Raw genomic sequence first — 22,879 nt, 5'->3', positions numbered from 1 at the left:
GAGCTGGAAACAAAACTAAAAAGATCCTGAAAACGAAACCATGACGACTGCCACTTTAATGAGCTGCAGAAACCTGCTGAGGAATGAAAATTAAAAAACCGAGCTGCTGGAGTCTTTATGTGGGCCACATGGAGTCTGTGCAGCCTAATCTAATTACACACAACAAGGTGTGTAGGAGAGCAGTGTATTGTATGAGCTGCCTGAGGAGGAGGAGGAGGAGGAAGGTGGTGGGAGGTGGAGGTGGAGGGGGTCTTCCTGTCCTGTTGGTGAGTTTTAGAGGTTTATTGGATGACAAATATAGGCCCCCAGGACTCCTTTCACTGCCGGACAAAAGCTATAGATCCCTGCTTCAACATGCACAATAACCTCATTTACATAGAATGGAAACAGGTTTTATTGTATTGGTGAATTAATGATTGATTACTGAGCTGACAGGAAGGAAAACATTTATTTATCTGCAAATATCTGCTGAGGAGTATTGTAGATAGACAGAGATATGAATGGAAACCATTTCATTTAATAGGCTATTGTTGTGTTTTCTGCTTGTGTTTGCAGATTGTTTTCAAAAAGAGAAAGAGGTGGGGAAGTGGTGTGTGTGTGTGTGTGCAGGCCCATTAGTGTGTGATTTGTTGCTGACTTCAGGATTAAAATGCCTCCTTTCCTGTCTCCTTGTTTCCTCTCCTTCTCTTACAGTATCTCATCCCTCAAGCTCACCTTTCCTCTTCTTTGTCTTTATCTTGGTAAATTTGAATTTTCTGATTTAAATCTTGGATAAATTTTGCTCTAATTCATCCATAGATAGTTTATCATTTCTCCCACAGAACTGGAGTGATAATTCAAGATAAAAATGTTGACTTTTATTGTGAAATCCTGCAAAAGCCTGCTACTGTTTTGACCACAGAGTCATGCCTGATGTTCCCCTCTTTCTCTCTAACCAGTTTATTGGCAATTTCCTCCCCCTCTCTGAGAAACTATATACAGTATATCATGTCACAATGATGAAGCAACCCTGGAAATAATAATGTTTTAACCTGCTTATTAGACTTAATGCAATTTGCAAGTTATGAGGAAAATAAATTAGAATATGAAAGCCTGAAGCACCATGTGCAGTTCCTCAAACGCCTCAGGAAACCTTCGGATAAGGTAACATTCATCTCAGTGACAAATAATGAATTTGAATAAGTTAATTTTCAGACCTCAAGAAGTACTAGAATAACTAATGTCCAGTCTTCTTTCAACCAAGCAGTTACACAGTTCCATCTAATTTAAAATCCGTTTAGGTCAAGTCTCAAGTCATTTGAGCTAAACCGAGTCTGAAGGCAGTTGAGAGAATGTCCAACAGAAGTCTAAAATAGTTTCAGACAAGGTTTTAGTGAAGTTCAAAGTCATTAGAGACAGTTGAAGTCATGTCTCAAGTCCTTTATTGCAAGTCTAAATGAAGTCTCCTGCTCATTTGTGACAAGTCGAGGTCTGTTCTCAAGTCACCTAAGACAAATCCAGGTCCATCTTCAGTCAAGTCTGGAGACGATCAAGAATAAATGTCCAAGAGAAATCTCAGGCATTCAAAACAGTCTATGAGTCTTCAGTTTATTGAACAGCAGTCATGTTCAGTCTTCAATACTCTAATTAATTTTTGAGTCACTTGAAATAAGTCTAAATCAAGTCAGGTATTGAACAAGTCAGGTCAAGTTAAGGTGTTGATTATTTGAGATAGTCCCAAGTAAAGTAATCAAGTCATATGAAACAAGTTCAAGTCTCGAGTCAAGATTTAAATTATTCATGACAATCAAGTCATAAGATCTAAGTAAACTCTTTAGCTTTTTTTGTTTTTTGAAACAGGTAAATATCAAGTCCTTAAAGGATAACTCTGATATTTTTAACCTGGTTCCTATGTTCTCATGTTTTTGGGTGCAAATGATTGATGCAGCATTGATCAAGAACAGTGTATCTGGCCACCAAGAGGGGGTCCACATCAGCCTCAAGTCATTTAAGACAAGTCTAAGTTAAGTCTGATGTCAGTTAAGAGAAGGCAAACATCTCAGGTCTATTTTACTTATTTTACTTATTATTTTCAAAGGCAGTTTTATGAACTCCAGGTAATGAATCATTAATTCAGATCAGTCTGGCTGGCAGCTTGTGAAAGAGAGAAGTCTCCTCTTAAATGTTGACCTCATTTAAACTGGAGGAGCCGCTGACCAATCAGAGTCCAGGATTATGACTATCCTGCCTGTAAGGAAACTGTGTTCAAATTTATTCATCAACAATTTTTAAAAGTTAACCCGATTTATTTACAAAACACCATGAAGAGCGGTTTTCCTAACCTGAGGTAGATCTGAAAACTGAATAATCTGGGATCTTTTCTTTTCCCCCAAAGGAAACCTCACAGGCTCTGAATGCAGGCAAACACCGAAGCAGCAGAAGAAAACTACTGCATATCCATGAAATGCCCTATGGAGCAAATACTTAGATTTACATTCAAAGCAGCTAAAGAGGGAAATTTACAGGGTGAGCTAAGTTCAGGCGGTGGTGAGGCAGGGGTTCTTCTCTTTGGGCATGTTTGGGAAAACTCCCTCAAGGTTGGAAGGATTTGGCAACAATTAAGCCGATCCACCTGGAGCTGTGAGACCATGGCTGAGCATTAAGTCCTCCTTGTAGTCGTTTGATGTAAACATCTACCTTGCGTGGTCAGGAAAGAGTTGTAACTATCATGATGGAAGAGGAGAGGAAGAGGATAAAGAGGAGGAGGAGGAGGAGGAAGGCTTTGTAATAATGAGGCCAAGTGAGTAAACATGACCTCAGCCAAAATATGTCTGCATCATCACTGCCTTATTACAGCTCGCTTCAGGGAAAGAGAACAAAAAAACATAAGGTCTGCAAACTACAAACGAAGTGGAAGAAAGGAAAAGAAGCGAGGACAGATGAGGAAATTTAAAAAAAGTGGAGTGGAGGAGAGAAAAAGGCAGAGTGGAAGGTGAGCGGACAGAAGAGCCACCAAATGTCCTCTGGCAGCCAGATTTCATCCTTGTCTCCTCTCATTTAAAAGGAGGACAGGCGTGGAAAATTTTGTGGCAAATTCTGGAAAGGTGGGCGTCAAGTTTCAGAGTGTAGCCCTGCTGCTGCTTGGAGACGTGTCAGAAAAATGAGCTCAAGTTAACTTTGTGTAGAAGTTTTGACAAATGGAAAATGGGCAGGTGCTCTGATACTCTCATACTAGGAAGATGCAAACAACCTAAATCAAGAGTCAGATCAGCCTGAAACTCTAAAAACTCTGTAGCCCTATCTGATCCAGCATCTGTGGGCCCTTCCTAATTTTGTGTTGGTGCCACCAAAACAGCTCTGGTTGTCTGGCACCAGTTCATTGGAAGTGGATCCTTTGGGTCCTGTGGGGCCTCCCTAGATCTGGCTTGCTCCTGATCATCCCACAGATGCTGGATCAGATTTGGATCTGGGCAGTCTGGAGGCCAGGTCAACACCTTTGTCGTGTTCCTTGAGACATTTCTGAGCAGTTTTTGCGATGTGGTGGAGGCATTGTCCTGCTCGGGGCGTGCTTGGTCTACAACAGTGTTTAGGTGGGTGGTATGATCAGTACTCCAGGCGAATGAACCAAAGGTTTCCCAGCTGAACATTGGACTGTAACAAAATGATCAGTGTTATAATGTTGTGGCTGATTGGTCATACCTGGAAACCACCTGGAAAATTCACTGCTTACAACAATACAAAAAGGACAGGGATATTGTGGATGGCAGGGAGCAGGAGGTGGTGAATGGATGGACATTGTACCCCAGTGTCCCTCCACTCGTTCCCTGCATGACTCTGGGATTCATCAAGCAAATAAAAACACGTTAGCACCAGTTTAAAGGTTCAGATAATCCGGTTTCTCCATCAGGAATCGAGTCAAGGTTATTTTTTAGTCACTTAATCTGAAAAATAAAAGCTGGTTTCCTGCTTTTATGAAGATTTCTGAAGTCAGGTTGGATAATCAGCTTTTTCACTGTCAGACCATGTGCTGTTTTAGCTTCCTGTTTGTATGTAAATATCTCTTTACCTCCTTCATACTGTAAATCCTCTCTCCTCCACTTCTTTTCTTTGCCTTTTTTTTTCATTTTCATTTCTTCCTCACTGATGTAGGTTAAGAGTGAAGCTGACAGCCGTGTTAAGGATTTTTTAACGTCTTTCCGCTGCTGTGTCCTCACAGATGACAGCTGTTATTACCCGGTGAACAATAACGCAACAGTCAGCGCTCCTGAACGCTGCTTAATATAGCTGCTGTTTCACTGTCACTTCTACAGGAGGAGGAGGAGGAGGAGGAGGAGGAGAGGAAGGTAGAAGAGAAGGAAGGAGATCAGCGATTGAGGTGAGTTTCCATACTGTTGTTGTAACTGGATTAAGATTAAATTGTTAATGTTAACAGGAGGATAATCCCCTGAATGTGTCAACATACAGCGCTGCCGGCTTCACCAAAACCATTAATCTCACCTGAGCTGTTCCCGCTGTCACCTGACGGAAAATAACATGATTAAAGAAACACACTGGAACAAAATCTGATGATAAGAATGGGTTTTTAATGTCCATAATAAATCATTTTTACTCTGAGGACAGGAAAATCATTTAACCATCATGTCTGTGGTGAGCTATGGAGATATCCTAACTGTTGTGTTGCTCATTCCACCGTAAAACTACCTGATGTTGAAACTCCTTTCATCACAGGATAAATACCACTACTGATGTTAAATATGAAAACATAACAACAATACGAGAACTAAACATTATCAAAAATAAAATACATCCTTTAACGACTTAGACCTGTGAATTGTTCTCAACATCTGTTCAATAATTCAGATAGACAAATGCAGCAGTTTCCCCTGGTTAGAGAGACCTTTGGTTGTCTTTTCTTCTGTAAAATCAATCAAAGTACAGATGGTTTACAACTTCTACAAACTCTCTTAAGTCAGAATTTTGTAGTTAAGGAGGAATAATGCCTCATTTCCACATTGCTCTGTATGGGAGTGAACTGGAAGTCCATTGAGGCGCTCACGGTACAGTGACCTGTAACCAGTGTTAGGGGCGAGGTGATGCTGAAATCGAGCCGCTGTTTCAGACCCACGATGCTGTAACACACAGTTTACAGACTTTACACATGTTCATAATCTGTTACACAGACTTTAATACTTCTGCTACTACTGCTAAAGCTAGTAGAGTATTATCCTGTAACTCACAAGTGTTGGTGTGTGTGTGTGTGTGTGTGAGTGTGTGTGAGATTTGTGTCTTTGTGTACAGGCAGCCCTGACAGGTGTGTGCACTGTATATTTTGTGTGTGTTGCTGCAGGTGAACAACTTAGAGGAATGCTGACGCTGCTGCTCACACACACACACACACACACACATTAGTCAGTGTGTATCTGTGTGTTTGATGTGTGTGAACATTTGTAAACAGCAGAGAGTGGTGAATGTGAAATGGCCTCTGGACAGGTGTGACAGTGCAGAGAGGCATCATGGGAGCTCGAGGAACAGGGAGGAGGGAGGAGGGGGGAGGGGGGAGTAAATAAAGAAAGGAACATAAAAAAAGAGAAGAGATAAACGAGGGGAGAGAGGAGAGTGAGCTCGAGATGGAGACAAATAGGAAGCAGCGTAGTGAGGAGAAATAAACAAAGAAATAAAAGTCAGAGAAGAAGAAGGATGAGGGAGGGAGGGATGAGAGGAGAGGGGGAGAGACTGTAAATGGGTGAAGAAACAGAGGAAACATATGAGTGTGAGGAGTGTGTGTCTGTGTGTGTGATGATCAGATTTCCAGGCTCAGCAGAGCAGAAGGTCTGCAGCCTCCTACCTCCTTTGTTTCCTCCATCAGGGCTGCAACCATGTTGTTTTACAGCAAAGCCTTAACATCAGAGTGACTCAGCGGCGTGATGAAATCTTTAAAGTGTGCAAATAAACGAGTAATAAAAGTCTAATTTAATACAACTCTCACAGACATTTAAAGTGCTGTTATCATTCCTCCAGTCAACACTGCTGATACGACTGTACTGCAAGAAAAGGTGAACAAAACCAGTCCTGGTAAATAAATTACTTCATTTAAAGCTGATGTGATGTGAGTTACATAAATTATTATACATCCATGTTGATGTCAGCTGTGGCTGAAGGTGTCATGTCTTCAGGTTGTCCGTCCATCCATCGGTTCATTTGTTCATTTGTTGGTTCATTGGTTTGTTCGTTTGTTGGTTGGTTCATTCGTCCATCAGTTTGTCCTTTTGTCCCATTTTTGTGATCATGATATCTCAGTAATGCCTCAAGGGGTTTTCTTCAGATTTGGTACAAACATTCACTTGGACTCAAAGGTGAACTGATCAAACTTGGTGGTCAAAGGTCATCACACGTTGCAACTGGACTTGTTGGCGTAGGCATACAGCCATGAGGCGCCACTTCATTACTAACACTCGTTATTAACAATGTTGACTTGTTTGTCTGGGTGGACGACCCTGTCTTTATCTCCACTCTGCAAGAAATGGAAACCATCATAGCTCTTAAAAGGCCATTTTGAGGTACTGTTTTTAGCTCCTGCTTCAGAGTAGGTTCTCTCCCAGCACAAGAGGATCTGTGAGTGACATAGGTTTATGTTGTTTAGTCGAACACATGAGCCAATGCAGCACCGGCAACCGCCATTTTTAGAAACCTGTGTAAAACATCATCTGTAAGCAATGGGACTAAACAGTCCCCCCAACAGTTTGGTCCAAAAACACCTAATTAATTAATTAGTTGATTGAAAGGAAACATAAACAGCAGCTATTTTGATAACTAAAAGCAAAAACATCAAACCTTTGCAAGTTGATCAGTTAAGAACAGTCACTTTTATTGCTGTTATAATGTTGTAAATTTAACAATTTTTGGACTGTTGGTCGGACAAAACGGTGTTTAATGAGTTCGCTTTGTACTCCAAGAACTTGTTTTATAGACAATAATCAGAAAACTGAACCCTGGATTACTGTGATACTGAAGAAAACTAAAAAACCTGATGGTTCTCAGACAAGTTCAGCAGTTTCTTCACTAATGTCTAAGAGGTTTTATATCGGTTTAGTCCTGGTGGACATCAGAAATAACGATATCTTTGGGTTTCATGTCTGTGTCTGAGTTATTTCATTTTAAATCTAATTTATCTCTCACAGTATCTTTAACTCTCTGTCGTCCCCCTGGGGAGAGTTTTGTCTTTGTTCCTGTTGGATGTCTAAGTCTATTACAGACGGACGTTGGAGGAAACGACGTCCTCGGAAAGAGCATGTCACAATGGATATAAAAACATGTTTCACGTCTGTGTGTTCAGAATTATCTGAGTTATGACTCTGAAATGAGGATCTCTGATCTACTCTGATCGTTTAAAATCTCAGCTCGTCACATAATCTATCATCGCCTCTGGTTTTAACTGGTCTAATCTCGTATTTTCGACTTCTGTCAGTCACACTTATCTTCTCTAATGAAATCCACTGTAATTTAATCTAGAATAACCTCATCTCATTGTCTTGTCTAAAAAAGAAAAAAAAAAGATCACTAATGAGCTTTTCCTGATTGCCTCCAGAGTTGCCATGACAACTAACGAGGTGCACCTGACTGTGAACTGTGACAATCAGCTCAGTCATAGCCGTTCACGTCTGAACGTCAGGATCGTTTCAGCCGAACTGATCTGCTGTGTAATCGTTACTGTTAACTCTGATTGCATTGTATTATCATCTCCCTCCTCCTCTGCTTTCTCCCCTTTTCCCTCATCCCTCGATCTTGTCTTCATCTCCAGTGGGAGAAGACGAAGAGGTGATTAAACCCCCCGAACACACTGCACCCGTCAGTCCTGCTGGGTGTCTTATTAACCCTCATTAGCTGTTTCTCTCAGATATTAATGAGACCATCTCATGACTAACGCTCCCCGCTGAGCGCGCTCAGTGTGCGTTTGTGTCAGCGAGAGAGAAAAGTGACAGAGGGAAGAGGGGGGAGGTCAGGGATGAAGAGAGAGAGAGAGGGAGGAAGGGGAAGGGAGGGAGAACAGACGGAAAAACTTGGATGGACAGAAGAGAGAGAGGCTGAATCTGAGCCAGAGCTCTGTAAGAAAAATCCACCATGATTAATTTAGTAGAAAAAATAGTGAAGTAAGGTATGGAGTGAGGTATTTTTCATGGTTTATACAATACATCATTAAATGTAATATTTTAGTTTAGACACAGACACCAGAGGATCATCAAAGCAAAACCATAAGTATCCATCAAAACACAACAAATCATCTGAACAATAAATCTTTTTCACATACAACTAAGGTTTGGTTACATTTAGGCACAAACACCACCTGGTTTGTAGTTTTGATAAAAAGTACAACTGCTACTACTTGTCTAACATAAAATAACAAAACAGTGTTGTAATAAGAGGCAATCAATTTTTTTTAGTTTTTAAGAATACAATGCTCTATGAATTAGGCTATGAACAAACCCCTCTGTAAAAACTGCCATAATATAGACAGGAATAAACCTGGAAAGTGGCTCAGAGTATGAGAAAAAACTCATTTTGAGAAAACAGCTTTTGAAGATTTGTATTGTAAAGCCAAGGGATAAATGTAAAAGGCTTCAAAGAATCTTTAAATGTCCTGAATCAGCATTAATTATTATTTAAACAGCTTTAAAGAGCAGGTTAGTGATGATTCACTTGTTCTCAGCCGTTATACAGTGCATTCAGAAAGTATTCAGACCCCTTCTCTTTTTACATGTCTTGTTATTTCACAGCTTTATGCTAAAATTGTTTACATTTGTTTTCCCTCATCAATCTAAAATCAATATGAAGAAATACAAAGCCAAACAAATTTTTTTCTGGAACAAATAATTCTTTATATTCTAAACCAATGCTTGATCTTGGCACAAATAACATTTTGATAATGAATTAGTGGATTGTTTGTAATTGGTTAATCCATCCAGCTGTTTCAGGCTGCTTATCTAAGTCCAGGCTGTGTTAATTTATTATATCATTAGAAAATATTTTTATATTCTGTGGGGAAATTATTCTAGACTATGTTGTCCATTGTACTCAGAAACAGAAGAATAAAGTAACTCCACTGTCATTCTTAAAATTTTTTCAAAGAATTTCTGTCAGTAAATATCATTATCGCAATCATTTATTAATTATCAACTGAGACAGTTTGTCATTTTCATCAGAGCTTACTTTACACAAACATCATATTTATTTTCATTTACAGGTTCAGAGCTGAAACTATTTGAAAAACCCTGAAAAAAGAAGCATTCAATGATTCCAGAACAGTGTACCCAACATTATGGATAAGACTCCTACAGAGACAGATCCTTTTTGTTTAACCAGAAACATCACTATATATCAGACTGCATTGACAGAACCAGGAATTGTAAACTTTCTTCCTTTTAAATGAATCAGAGTTCTCAGGACTCATTGACTCTTGTTGATAGATTTATTAAACATTCACATTTCAACGTTTTACAACATTTGCATCCATATACATTCAAGTAGCTGTGTGCATGTTTCACCACCTTCTGAGCAAATTAGAGTCATGTGTGACCTTAACGACTCTTGAGGTGAGGTTAAACGCCTGGTCTCGGGAGTTAGAATTTGTTCCTCCCTTTTGTCCACAGCTGTTTACATATACAAATACTGACTTTTAGCACAAACAATTATAGAGTTACAGAAAGTCTTTTCAGACTTTTCACAATAAAAGCTCTCAGTGTCGTTAGAGGCCAAAGTGTCTCAGCCTCTGTAATGGTAGTTCAGCTAAATTTCAATTAATTTTTAAGTCAAAGTCCTGTAAATGTCCTTTGGTAGAGAGTGTTTGTTAGATTGGGAACAGAGCCATCGTCTGCCACGGCCTCGGCTCATATACCCAGAAAGCCATCACAATCCGGTCCGAAAGATCCTGGAGGAAGCGGACGATCCTCCTCCTCCTCAGCTCAGAGGGGTCCAGTCCTTCCTCCTCATCGTCAGAATCCACGTCCATTGATGTACTCGTCCATCCGGTTTCTCACCGTCCTCCATTTCTTTCCAATCTTCCGTGGCAGCTTCTGGAAGAAATGGTATGACGTTCTTTCTCTTCCTCTTCTTCGGTGTGGGTGCGTTGTCATCATTTTGAAGTCCATCCTGGAGAGCGTCGACCTCCAGCTGCAGCCAGAAGGCGGTGGACGACCTGCGGAGGTCGCTCATCACCTGGTCGGACATCAGCTGAGCAGTACCGGCTGATGGTGTTGTCGTACAGCTGAGCCGACTCTGCCAACCTGGCGGTGAATGATTTGTCGCTCTGGACTTGTACGACCCTGCCCATCCCCCAGGAGAGAGGAGGGAGGACGAACAGTCGAAGCAGATGCTTCACAGCTGCAGTGCAGAACAGACGAACCTGCTCAGCTGGTCTGACGGGACCGGACCACAGAGGGCCCAGAGACGTCGTCAGCAGCTGGGAGAAGCTGGACAGTTTATCCTCACTGATCAGATCCTCCAGTTTGATTAGAGTGGATCTGTCCCAGTCGCCTCCGCAGACGTCGACCTGCTGCAGCAGAGTCCTGACAGCACCGGTTATGACCTGGACTCTGGATCTCTGCTCCTGCTGCATGTCCTCACACTCTTCTGTCTTCTGTCTCAGGTCGGACAGAAGTGTGGATACAATCGTCTTTGCTTTTTCCTTTTTGTTGTTCTTCTGCTGCTCCACAGCGTCTTTGTGGCAGGTGAGAAACTCTCTCAGTTTCTCCTGCAGAGCGACTTTCAACTCAGTAGCTGTGGAGTTCACGTTCTTCTCTTTGACCTTTGTCTTGCGTCGTCTCAGTGGGAACTTCGACTTCTTTTTCTGGCAAAGTTCCTTCACACTGTTGACGACGATGTCGAGAACGTCCGAGGCAGCAGACTCTAAGGCGGGCAGGGATGACCTGTGTCGACCGGTCATCACGCTAAAACTCTGTGGGGATGACAGGGCCAATAACTTGGCCAGAAGGCCCTTTAACACCTGGAGACAGGAGCCATGAAACTCAGACAGGTCGCTGTTGATCTTCTCAGACGACACGTGTATCGGGTATGGCTTCTGACGAGCTCCAGGCTGCTCAGGCTGCTCATCACTGTCAATCTTCAGACTGATGGTGAACGAGCTGAGCTGCTGGTGGCCGGATGCTGAGCGCTGCTCACTTATTTTGGTAGCAAGGTCTCTCAGGATCCTGGTTGACTTCCTCCCTTCAACCTGACAGCTGCTCATGGTGTCAGCGATGGCGAACATCACCTCCTCAGTCGCTCTTTCGGAGATGGTGTCTATGTCCTGGTCCTGATCCTCGTCTTTTAAATGAGTCCAGAGTCTCACCTGCCAACGCCAAGAAACTTCATGGCAGCAAATGTGACCTCTGACCCTTCGGCCTCAGCGCTGTCCTGGCTCTGAGCAGCCAGCAAACACAGACCCTGGTTCAGCTGCTTCACTAAATCTCCCAGCATGCTCCTCACTGGCAGCTGGGAGGCGGAGCTGCCCAATGAGCGAACCAGGGCTTCTTCATCGACTTCCAAATACTTTCGCAGATCTCCAGGCACCGGTCTCAGAGCAGCAGAGGGTCTACAGAGAAACAAACACAGACTGATTCAGATTCAGTGTTCAAGGTTTAGTTCAACCCTTTAGACTTTTCAAGACCTGCAGAAACCCTGGTGTTAAGTGTGAGTGGTGGAGAATTGACAGTAGCCAATCACAGCCCAGATCACAGTTACCATGTGATGAGGTGTTTTCTTCTTACCTGTCGTCGTTGTTGCTCTGATGCTCCTCTTCCTCCTCCTCTCTCTCAGAGGGGGGCGCTCTAGGCAGGTCTTCAGGTTGGAACTGGACCTTCAGAGCTGGGGTGAGCAGCTGGAGGACCAGCTGAGACACCACCCTGATGATCCTCTCAGACACCTGAGCCAGGTGAGTCTGAGACATCTGAATGGGAAGAGACAGAGAAGAAGATGGTTTACGTTCAACTTTACAACAAGGATCAACTGATGCTTATTTTACTGATCAATCTATTTATTGTTTAATTTGTAAAACACAAAATAAAGGTGCGAAATTCTTTGTCACAGGTTCCCAGAGCTCAAAGTCATGTGACACCTCCATATCACTTGTTTTAAAACAATAATAATAATAATAAAATTTACGGCAGAATTTCTGCCATATGCATTATCACAGCCAAAATGACAAAAATGTTCCGAAGTTCCCACAAAGATTAATCAACTAATCGAGTAAAGTCTGGGTGAGTTTTCAGTCAGGTGATTCTGGGTCAGAGTTACTCACCTGCTCCACCATCCGGTCCTGCAGGCTCTGCCACTCTCTGTCCTCCAGGCTGCCGATGAAGGATGAGAGCATGGCGGAGATCAGGTCCTCCTCCTCCTTACAGTCAAACAGCACCTTCTCCTCCAGGAACAGCATCAGGGCTGCCTGCTGGGTCAGCAGGTCGGTGGTCTGATCCTGGTTGGAGGTCCGATCTTGGTCAGAAGTCTCCTCTTGATCGATGATCTTGTTCTCTGAGGTTTGATCCTCAGAGGTCTCGTCTTCAGAGGTTTGATCCTCAGACGTTGGACTCTGGTCAGATGTTTGATCCAGGTCAATGATCTGATCCTGGTCAGAAGTCTGGTCCTTGTTGGTGATCTGGTCCTGAGATGTCTGATCCAGGTCAGTTTCTTTCTCCACCTCACTCGGAGGGAGAAAGTCTGAACTAAAAACTCCAGACATTGAAGCTTGTCTGTAAAACTGTTCTCTGAAACTGGTTTATACAACAGGTCTCTGAAACTGTGTTGAATAACTGGTCTGTGAAATGGTTTGTTCTGTAGTAGCTGTGGTAAACTAACTCTCTGGTCTCTGGTTCTAACGTTCCGCTCACTCTGACGTGTTCAGTGTTTATGACACAGCTGAGATCTGGTTCCATTTGGAACACGGTTTGGCCTTTGATCAAGGTCTGGTTCTAGAACCCGTCCGGGACTCTCTGCTGCAGGTTTCTTTACATGAGAAGCTCACAGTCATATTTCTGCTGAACAAACTCATCAGCTCCAGTTTCTCTCTGTTGCTTTGACACAGTCGTCAGATGAAAATAAAAACACTGAGTCCACCTCACTTTCTCCAGTGGTGGAAAGTAACTAAGTACATTTACTCAAGCACAAACCTGATGGACCTGTACATTATTTTATTTCCTTTATACCTCTGCTCCCCCACATTTATCTGACTTGATTTACTGACTTTACTGTTAAAAATGATGTTTTGTTATGAATGAAACTCCCCAACAGAACGTAAATGTCAAGCTGAAACAATCAGCTAATCAATGAATTAGTTGACTGATTATGATTAATTAAGTCATGGTTGAGCTATAGATAGATGGATAGAGTAGATAGGGCTGTTAGTAATTGCTGATGATGAATACACACATCACACAGACTGGGTCATTTCTGGAGCTCCATGATGAGCCCAGGGCTGTGCAGAAGTGTCCCCCAGCTGTGAGGCCCTCAGGCTGGGCAGCTGACAACAGGAGCAGCCCCCCCCCCGACTCCTCCTGATTGCCTCTATCTTAAAGAGAAACGAGGCAAAGAAGGATGTTGTCGTTCATCTGGTTGAGAAAGACACTGACAAGCAGAATATTAAAAATAAATAAATTGAAAATAACAAAAGATATTGTATGAATATTACAGTTCATCAGTGAAATAAAACAGTCACTGCTGCCTTCAGTGTTAGTGCTGCGATGCTTAAAAAAAACCTTTTTGCTGCTAATGACTGATTTAAATAATCTGCATGAACTCTGAGCAGCCTATATTTTACTTCTAAAAGCTCATGTTGAAATTAAGATATGATGGATTCACATTTATGACAGATTAACGACTTAAAACGTCTGAATATTTGTAAACTTTAAGTCGACAAATTTCCCATTTCACTTCACTCTATTTACACTCAATTAACTGTATTAAAAAAAAAAAAAACTAGAGTCCCATTTGGAGATTAACATCACAATATTCACTGTGCTCCTCTGTAATATAGTTCATTATTCTGAAGGACATATTAATCCTGGTGAAATTACGTGCATGGACATTCAGCAGGACAAAGACAGAAACGTCCTCCAGGGGGCGCTGGAGAGTTCAGCTTTATGGGTCGAATTAGTCTCAAAAAACACCCGTTTTCGTTTCACGTTTTGTGAATGGTTGTTTTTTGTTCGGAGGCACGCGAAAGAGAAGATGAGGTGACGATCTTGCGTTTGTGTTCACACGCATGGAAAGCCTTTGTTTTGACGTTTTGATTATGTTTAATTTATCATTCAGACTTCTGAGTCCAAGTGTCTGTCAGCTGCGAAGAACTCTTTCACTGTGGTGGTAACACAGAAGTACTCTAACAAGTTACTTGTCTCAGTTGGTAACTGACATGATGAGTTACTTTTTATTATCAGTAATTTTGTAACATAGAAAGTTTTTAGTAACGTTACCCAACATTGCTTGTTGTTCTCACTGAGGTCGGAGGTGGCGGCAAATCAGCTGTAGGCGTCAAAACTGTCTATAAATGTACCTGTTTCTGGAGGAAGTGTCCAGTTTAGCTTTGACAGCATGAAACACTGAGAAGTATCCGGTTTCCTGAGGCTCCGGGGACGTGAATCTTCCATTTCTACCAGTCACTGTAACCGTCAGAGCCTTGTTTCTTTACAGTCTGATGCTCAGTGGTTAGCGGTCGAGTAAGAATAATAACAGCAGCAGTTCAGACAATCGGCTGGTCAGAAGGCAGCGAACGCTTTTTGTCCCAGTGCCCTTGAACCTCCCTCCTGCTGCAGGCAGCGTTGTTCATGGCCACTCTCTGACCTTTGACCCTGCTACAGAGGAGCTGTTTGAAAGTACACAACAGTCACAGTAAAGAGGATTTTTGGTGAAACCAGAGCAGCGAGCTGTTTGTGAAGTGTGTGTGTGTGTGTGTGTGTGTGTGTTAGTTACAGATTATCCTCCATGTATTTCTGAACATGCCGGGGATCAGTAGAGCATTAATGGAGAAACATGCTTATATGGTACATCACACACTCCCCATCATACAAATACATATGCAACCATGTGTGTTGTATCACACACACACACACACACACAGAGTAACATATATGCAATTATTCTGCTCCCCCTCTTTAGATCTGCTTTGTGGTAAATGAAGTGTGGTTGTTTTATTCTGGGTGAGATATTCACAGAGCATGAAAACCATCAGCTCTGTGTGTGTGTGTGTGTGTGGTGTGTGTGTGGTGTGTGTGTGTGTGAGTGAGTGTGTGTGTGTGTGTGTGGTGTGTGTGTGTGGTGGTGTGTGTGTGTGTGTGTGTGTGTTTGGTCCAGACTTTCTGAATTAAACATGAATTAACATAAATTTTCATCTGCAGATCAAATACATTCAGGTAAAATTATCTAACACAACAAGCAAAACTATAAAATCGACAGCAACAATAGTAATAATACTAAAAGTAGAAATAATGAACTTTTCATATAGAAATTATTCACGCACTATTTTAACAGAGCATTGCTTCAAGGTGAAAAGATCAAAAACAAGGTATAGAACAAGGAACACACACAGATAAATGTTCTACCTGTTATAATATTGACATATAAATACAGTAGGAATTTAACCTAGTAAGGAGGCAAACACCATGGAAATATATTTAAAATCTCCTCAAATAAGTCTACAGCCATGCTAGCAGCTCTGAGCTAAATGCTAATATCAGCATGCTAACATGCACACAATGACAATGCTAACATGCTAATATTTATTGTGTTAGTATTCGCTAATTAGCACTAAACACAAAGCACAGCTGAGGCCGACAGGAAGAATGGTTTTACAGGTGTTTGGCCACAGACTGAAATACTGGACAAATTCAAATTTTGACCTGATGGTGGCGCTAGATGAAAAGTCAGAGGATCACACAGTTCATCCCGAGAGGAACATGAACGTCTGAACCACATTCCATGCCAATCCATCCAATAAGTTGTCAATATATTTTAATCAAAATCACATAAATCAGCCTCAAGGTGGCGCTGTAGACGATGTCAGATGGTCATCAATGTCCATAGGATTCAAAAATTGTGCCAATCCATCCAATAGATTTTGAAATATTTTACAGGATATATAAAAAGTTTCCCCTTATAGTGGCACTAAAGGATGGATTTAGGGGATTAAGAGTCAATAGGATTCATCCTCTGGAGACCATGAATGACAGATGAAAGTATCATCCCCTAGAGGCTGTAGTGTGCATTACAGCCACAATCTGAAAGTGTGGGACAGAACACAGGAGGAAAGGTCGTGGGGTCGTTAAGCTCTGAGGGGTTCGTCCTCACGAGGGCAGGAACGTCATCAGTTAATGAAATGAAAATCTGACCAGCAGCTGTGGAGGCGTTGATGCTGAGCTCAGTGTTTCTCCTGGTCTGAGGTCGGTGTCGCCCACTGAGCAGATTGACATTCAGAGCATTTTATTTTACACTGAGGTCGACTCCTATTAACCTCAGTGTTAACACAGGTCTCAGAGGACTCGAGCTCAGAGCTGCTGCATCAGGAAACACACACCTGAACCTCATCAACCAACAGGGCAACACAGTGCAGGTGTGTTGTCATGAAAGAGTAAGATCCTTTTTGTTTAACCAGAAACATCAACGTATATCACCACCAGACTCCACTCACAAAAACAGGGATTTTACTGAGCACATCAGGGGAGCTGCTGGCTCCACCTGTTAGTGTGTTTGTGTTACTGTGTGGTACTTTTACTTATGTAAAGTATCTGATTACTTCTCCCACCACTCAAAGTGGCAGAGCAACACAAACTAACAGATGGAGGCAGTGGTATTCCAGCAGCTCCTGTGTTCTGCTTGGTAAAATTACTGTTTTTGTCAATGGAGTCTGGTACTGACCAGTGATGTTTCTGGTTAAACAAAAAGGATCCAATTCTTCCTTAGCACCTTTATGCAGTTTACAAACATTTAATAAATGCACTTTACATGTATTTTACTTGTAGGGAGATATAAGAGTTTGACACCTGAATTGTTTACATCCATGTCTACCAGCCGGCAACCGTCCTCCTCACGGTGCTGTTAGCACATTACCGTGTTTCTTGGCGTCGCCTGTAGATCAGCGTAAAGGTGTGAAACCATCAGTAGATGAACATGGCCATAATTCATTTCCCTTTAGAGACTGTACAACTTAAACTAATCATTTTTTACCTGTGGACACATCTTCAGGAAAGACAGATTTGCAGTGAGAACTGTGAACTTGCAGCTCTACATGTGATCTATTATCAGCAAATTGCCATAAAATTAACAGTAAATGGTTCTGGTGTGAAAGCACCTCAAGTGACTGTGTCCCCACAGGGATGAAAGGTGCTGCTGTCAGCTGCCTCCTCTGCTCCTCTGGTAATGGATTTGACCCTGTGTGTGTGTGTGTGTGTGTGTGTGTGTGTGTGAGAGAACAAGGCTAAAAGCAAATTCACACCGCTGTAATGTGATCCGAGGTGTGAAAGTGGAAACATTCGTACAAGACGACCAGGTGACACTTGATCGTGGTGCTGCATCAGCTGCTGGGAAAAAACACTGTACTGTATTTACACATGAAATAAATACAAAACTGAACACTCACAGCCCTCATTTCAGATTTAAAGGATAACTCTGGTGTTTTTGTATGTCCACTAAAGTGCTTGTTTTTGTCACTGACAGACTCAGATTGTTAATCTCAGTGTCTGACAACATTATGATAGGATTCCTACAGAGGAACATCCCATTTCTTTAACCAGAAACATCTCTATATATCACTACCAGACTCCATTGACAAAAACAGGGATTTTACTGGGAGCTGCTGGAAGAAGAAGTACAGAAGTACAGCACTGGGAGCATTACGTGTTCAGTTATATTTGTAACTGACTTTAATTTACATCCATAAAACCTATAACATTAAACCATAACGTCACTCGTCGTCGTTAGACTGTTTCATGCTGGTGTTGTTTTCCCAGATTGTGCTGAAGTTCACTGCTCTGCTGTTTCAAATAGACTGTTTGGCTTTCTAAATTAATATTTTATCACCATGCCACAAAATGACCAGCACACATCAGCAGGACTGAGATGTTTGTTAATTTTCTGTAGCAAAAAAAAAAAAAAACCTCCACAAGCAGTGATGTGGTTTCCATCTCTAGTTTGTTTGGAATAAATTTTAATAATTGTAATCCTAGAGGCAGAGGGAGATGAAGGTGAAACACTCATTTTGCTTTGTTTTGTTTTTTTACTGTTCTGAACATTTTACCATGAAGTTTCAACAGTTTTAGTCTGTAAATATTTCATGAAGTCACTGTGAGAACACTCTCTCCTCTGAGGTGTCTCAGCATAATATCCTGACGATATACAGAGCATTATTATTGTTTTATAGAGGATCATTAATGTAATTGCTTCCTGTTTGTGTGAGTCAGACTCTGCTCCCTGCTGATTCTGCCGAGCTACAAACAACTTAGTTTGCTCGTACTGTGTCTGTGTGTGAGTGAGCCAAACTATACAAAGAGAATATTAACGACTTAATACAAAAGAATAGACAAAAATAGAAGTGAAGGGACCGTCCATGTCAACGTACGTCCACTGACAGGCTCAGATTGTTGTAGGATTCCTACAGAGACAGAGCTTTTTATTAAAGAGTAAGATCATTTTTCTTTAACCAGAAACATCACCAGGTATCTACCAGACTCCATTGACAAAAACAGGAATTTTACTGGGAGCTGCTGGAATACCACTGCCTCCATCTGTTAGTGTGTTTGTGTAATTGTATAGTACTTTTACCTCTGTAAAGTATCTGAATACGTCTTCCACCAGACACAGCAGCACAGATAACAGATAAAGGCAGTGGTATTCCAGCAGCTCCCTCTTTTCCTGCTCACTTAATTCCCGTTTTTGTCAATGGAGTCTGGTGTTAATAAAACGTCCGTTTCTGTATTCTGTAGAAATCCATAATGTCAGACACTTAGAATAACATTCTGAGCCTGTCAGTGACAAACAGGAACTTTAGTGGATGTGCTTTGATGTGGACAGTTGCCCATTTGATTACATTGCAGCAACTGTTTATGGTTGCCAGGTACAGTTGAGTGTTTTTGTTGCACTGAAACACTTTGTACATTTCCATCCACTCAAACCACTTCATTCACTAAACAAAAAAACACATTGCCTCTGAATGTAGTCCAACCAGGGATTTCGTTGCCAGCACAGAGTAATTGGGAAAACAGTTTCACTGTATATGAGCACAATTTCAAGGAGACAGGTTTGGAAATTGAGCTTTTTCAGTTCCCTGATTGTCCTTTTTAAAAATACACAGTCATTTAGTTTCATTCAGGCCTCTCCATCATGTTGTCAGGCTCAGGTCTCACTTGTTCTGCGTTCTGCTGCTCTCCACTGTAGCAACAACACTGTCTGACTGACAGCCAAAAACTACTCAGTTCAAGCACAGAGGTTTGGCAAAGCAGAGAGCTCCACACAGAGAGAGAGGCTCATTTCAGCATCCTCACTGCTGTTGCTGCTGCTTTTTGAACGTCAGTGTTTTGTTTACTACATTCAGCTCAGCTACAGTGAAGCAGAGAAAGCTACAGTGCTTTAAAACCTTAATTAACCAGGACGGTCTCTTGACATTGAAATGTCTTTTTCAATAGAACCGACTAAAGTTGTTGCTCATTGTTCTGTTATGCAAACTAACAGAGAGCCAACTGCAGAAAGAAAAATGTAGCCACAACTCTGACAATTCAGGGGTTTGTAGAGCTTCAGCAGTTTGTCCTGAGGGCGGGGCAAGAGGGAATGTCATGAGGGCATTAACCTTTGACCACCCACCCCTCTCAACACTCAACACTTGCACTATTTTCTTGGATACAAGCGGCCAAAGCGCTGATCTTTTTTATCCTTATATTACGACATCTACTTCATAGATGTCACAATTACTATAGCCACTAGATGTCGCTCAACAAGAAGATTTAACTGGGGGCAGTAATAAGCTGTTGCATAGCTGTATTTTTCACATAAGAACAATCTGAACCCTCTTAAGTCCCAGAGCTCCATCCATAGTTGGATTTGCCGTAGGGACTAGCAGGAAAAATCCTGGTGGGTTGGTGGATCTTAAAAAAATCTTGTCCAGGGCTGAATTTCTGTCCCAGCCCAACCATGACCTCTCTCCATCTGAGGTTCACTCTTGTTTTTCTACAGTTTCTATCACTCTACCTCTGGGCTCTTTCTTTTGACGGGCAGATTTTCCACAGATGTCGGTTCTCTACGATCAACATTTACTTCATAATGATAAGTTAAAACAACAAAAGTGTCCATCGCCAATTTAATTAACAGTCACAATACTTTAGGAAAAGAGAAAGGGGGCCAGGCTGAGAGCGGCAACTGCACAATCTGCTAAATATTTATAAAACACCTGCTCTAACTGCCTCATTAATGCAGTAGAAGAAGAAGCCTGGACACTGTTGGTGGACGTGTGCCTGGCGGCTACATCCAGTCAGCCTTTAAAGAAGCTCTGAACAACGTCCAGAATCCACGACTTAATGTCCGTCGGGTGGGGGACACCTCTTGGAGAAGACTAGCGTTATTTCCTCTGGAGATGCAGACAGATGGATTAAGATCTGTTTTATCTGGGTCTTAAGTCCTGTTGTTAATGTAACTGGTGGATTGTGTGTTGGCAGCAGGTCTGACTGGTCTCCAGAGCGAGGCTGTAAATGGGACAATTACCCTGGCCTGCTACTGTAACACTGGATACACTAACACAAGCACTGGCACATCAAAGTGTGTGTGTGTGTGTGTGTGTGTGTGTGTGTGAGCTTGTGTGTGTTTGCCAAAATGGCGAGAGTGTTTCTTTCTCATTTATTGTATTTCTTGGCAGAGTGTGGTGTGAGACAGAGACCAGATGGGGGATTAGTCCATCAGCTGTTTATTCTGCTGACTCCTCATTTTTCATAATGACTGGACCTGAAGTGCACAAACACACACAGCTGTTTCTCTACACTCCATAAACTTGTGTTTCCCTTCACAGTGTTTGACTGTCACCTCCCAAAAATAAAAACGTCTGAATCTATTTTAACCGAAGCGCGGCTCTTTAATCAGGGCGAGAACAACAACAAAAAAAACCTGTTAAAACAGCAAAACAATCAGCTGTCCGCCGTTCAGACAGCGGCCTCATTTTCCATTCGTTTCTTCTCCTCGGGAGTGTTTGACGACCGGTCGCCTCGCACTCACAGGAGCTAAAGGTTTTTAGATTTCTAAATCAAGCCCGACTTCAAAGACACTTTTTTGCTAAAATAAGAAAAAGTAAAAGCAGCACTCGGTGTTGAGACTGTGTGGACTGAAATTTGTCTTCAGAGGAATGACCCTCTTTTCCTCTCTCTAATGAATGTCCTGTAAGAATCATTGTGCAGTGTTTCACTACTTTAATACCCTTACACATTTTGGTCTTTTAATCATCTACAGAGAACTGAGTGATTATCAGCAAAATGTAGATAAAGTACTCGTTCTGCAGTAAAACATCTCCTGTGACTGACATTATCAGATTAATGCTGATGCTGTAATGCTTTGGGTAGCATATTAGAGTTGTAGCTGCTCAAGGTGAGTGGGTTTTAAAGGTGATATATGTAAGTTTTGCTAGGGCTATAAGGCAGACGTTAGCATTAGCAGCAGTTTACTTAGCAAGAGCTTCAGTCGTCATTGCATTTTTCAGACAAGAGGTTAGAATACGTCCTCTGGGCAGGGCTACTTCTTCACCTTGTTTTGGACTGAGGGCAGACTGGATGCTACACTGTGGCTAAGAGATGGTATAAGGCTAACTCGTTAGGATGCAAACATCAGGAGACAAGAAAATATAAGTTAACATTTGTGTCACTTTCCACAGATGCAGACCACTCTTGGTGAGTAAAAGGTGGAAGATTGATGCTGAACCCTCAACGTCTCCTCAAGACTGGTGAGTAAACAGCTACTAAAGTTAACATTAGCTATGGAGTGACAGCAAAAACTTACATAAAGCACATTTAACTACTTTATATACAGTCAGTTAGTTTAGTCCAGTGGTTCCCAACATTGAAGGGGTCAGTCTCCCTCATAAGGACCAGGTAATAAATGTTAGGACATGTGAGATGTATATATGACCTTTATTTAATCAAATAATCTCAATGAATTTAGGATCTCTTTTGCAAAAGAGACCAGAGTACAGCAGACGAAACCAAACATAACCGAGCATAAGTCAGAAAACAAAGCACAAATACAACCTGCATCAGAAACAATCACACAAGCCACAGAGAAATATTTTAAACATTTTCTGTCCACAAAATTACAAATTTAGAGCCGTGGTGGAGTGTCTCTAGAGTTAAGGATTTAAGGATTTGTGTCCATGAAGAATTTCTTTTTACGGTGGTATCTGACTGAGGAGCAGAGTGAGGATATTAGGAGCTTTGAATATGTCAAGAGATTTAGAAGGCTCGTTTTTATTTCTCTCTCTGTCTGGAGTGAAGACCCGTAGTTGAAAAATCAACTAATGTTTGATGGAATGTAAAAGGAGACTAATGGCCTCCAAGAGCCTCTCAGACATCTGTTAGGACTCCAGCTTTCAGCCGCTAAAAGTAGCTTCATGATTCAGGAAGATGAAGAACAGACAGATGGATCGATGGGGGAGAAAGAAAAGAAGAGAAGGTGTCAGAAAAAGGGCAAAAGAACAAGTAAGAGGGAGAAGATAGACGCAATTTGTGTGAAAGAGAGGAAGATGGAGCACTGATTGAAGGCACTAGAGTGAATAAGACAGTCCAAACAAAAAATGGAGGACAGAGAGGAGGTACACAGATGGGTGGATGAAACACAAACACTCCAGGAACAAAGAATGAGTTGAAGGAAAAAGAGCAACAAAGCGAGAAAGAGCGAACAG

At 41.8% G+C, this 22,879-nt stretch overlaps 1 protein-coding gene across 1 annotated transcript; it reads right to left on the bottom strand.

The window, feature by feature from the left end:
- Positions 1–11,354: 11,354 nt before the first annotated feature.
- Positions 11,355–14,658, bottom strand: LOC127143705 (uncharacterized). Its single transcript, XM_051078800.1, has 2 exons — positions 12,269–14,658; positions 11,355–11,917 (listed from the first exon to the last, which is right to left on the bottom strand). The coding sequence occupies exons 1-2, from the start codon at positions 12,704–12,706 to the stop codon at positions 11,735–11,737; spliced, it is 621 nt and encodes a 206-aa protein (XP_050934757.1). The 5' UTR covers positions 12,707–14,658; the 3' UTR covers positions 11,355–11,734.
- Positions 14,659–22,879: the final 8,221 nt, after the last annotated feature.

This window comes from Lates calcarifer, linkage group LG20, assembly GCF_001640805.2.
Source record: "Lates calcarifer isolate ASB-BC8 linkage group LG20, TLL_Latcal_v3, whole genome shotgun sequence".
NCBI lineage: Eukaryota > Metazoa > Chordata > Actinopteri > Centropomidae > Lates > Lates calcarifer.
This window is presented reverse-complemented; position numbering and strand designations above follow the sequence as displayed.

Coding starts and splice junctions, on each gene's coding strand:
- LOC127143705 (XM_051078800.1), bottom strand. CDS start 12,706: ATGTCTGGAGTTTTTAGTTCAGACTTTCTCCCTCCGAGTGAGGTGGAG. Junction 11,918..12,268: donor AGGACCGGATGGTGGAGCAG/GTGAGTAACTCT, acceptor CTTCCCATTCAG/ATGTCTCAGACTCACCTGGC.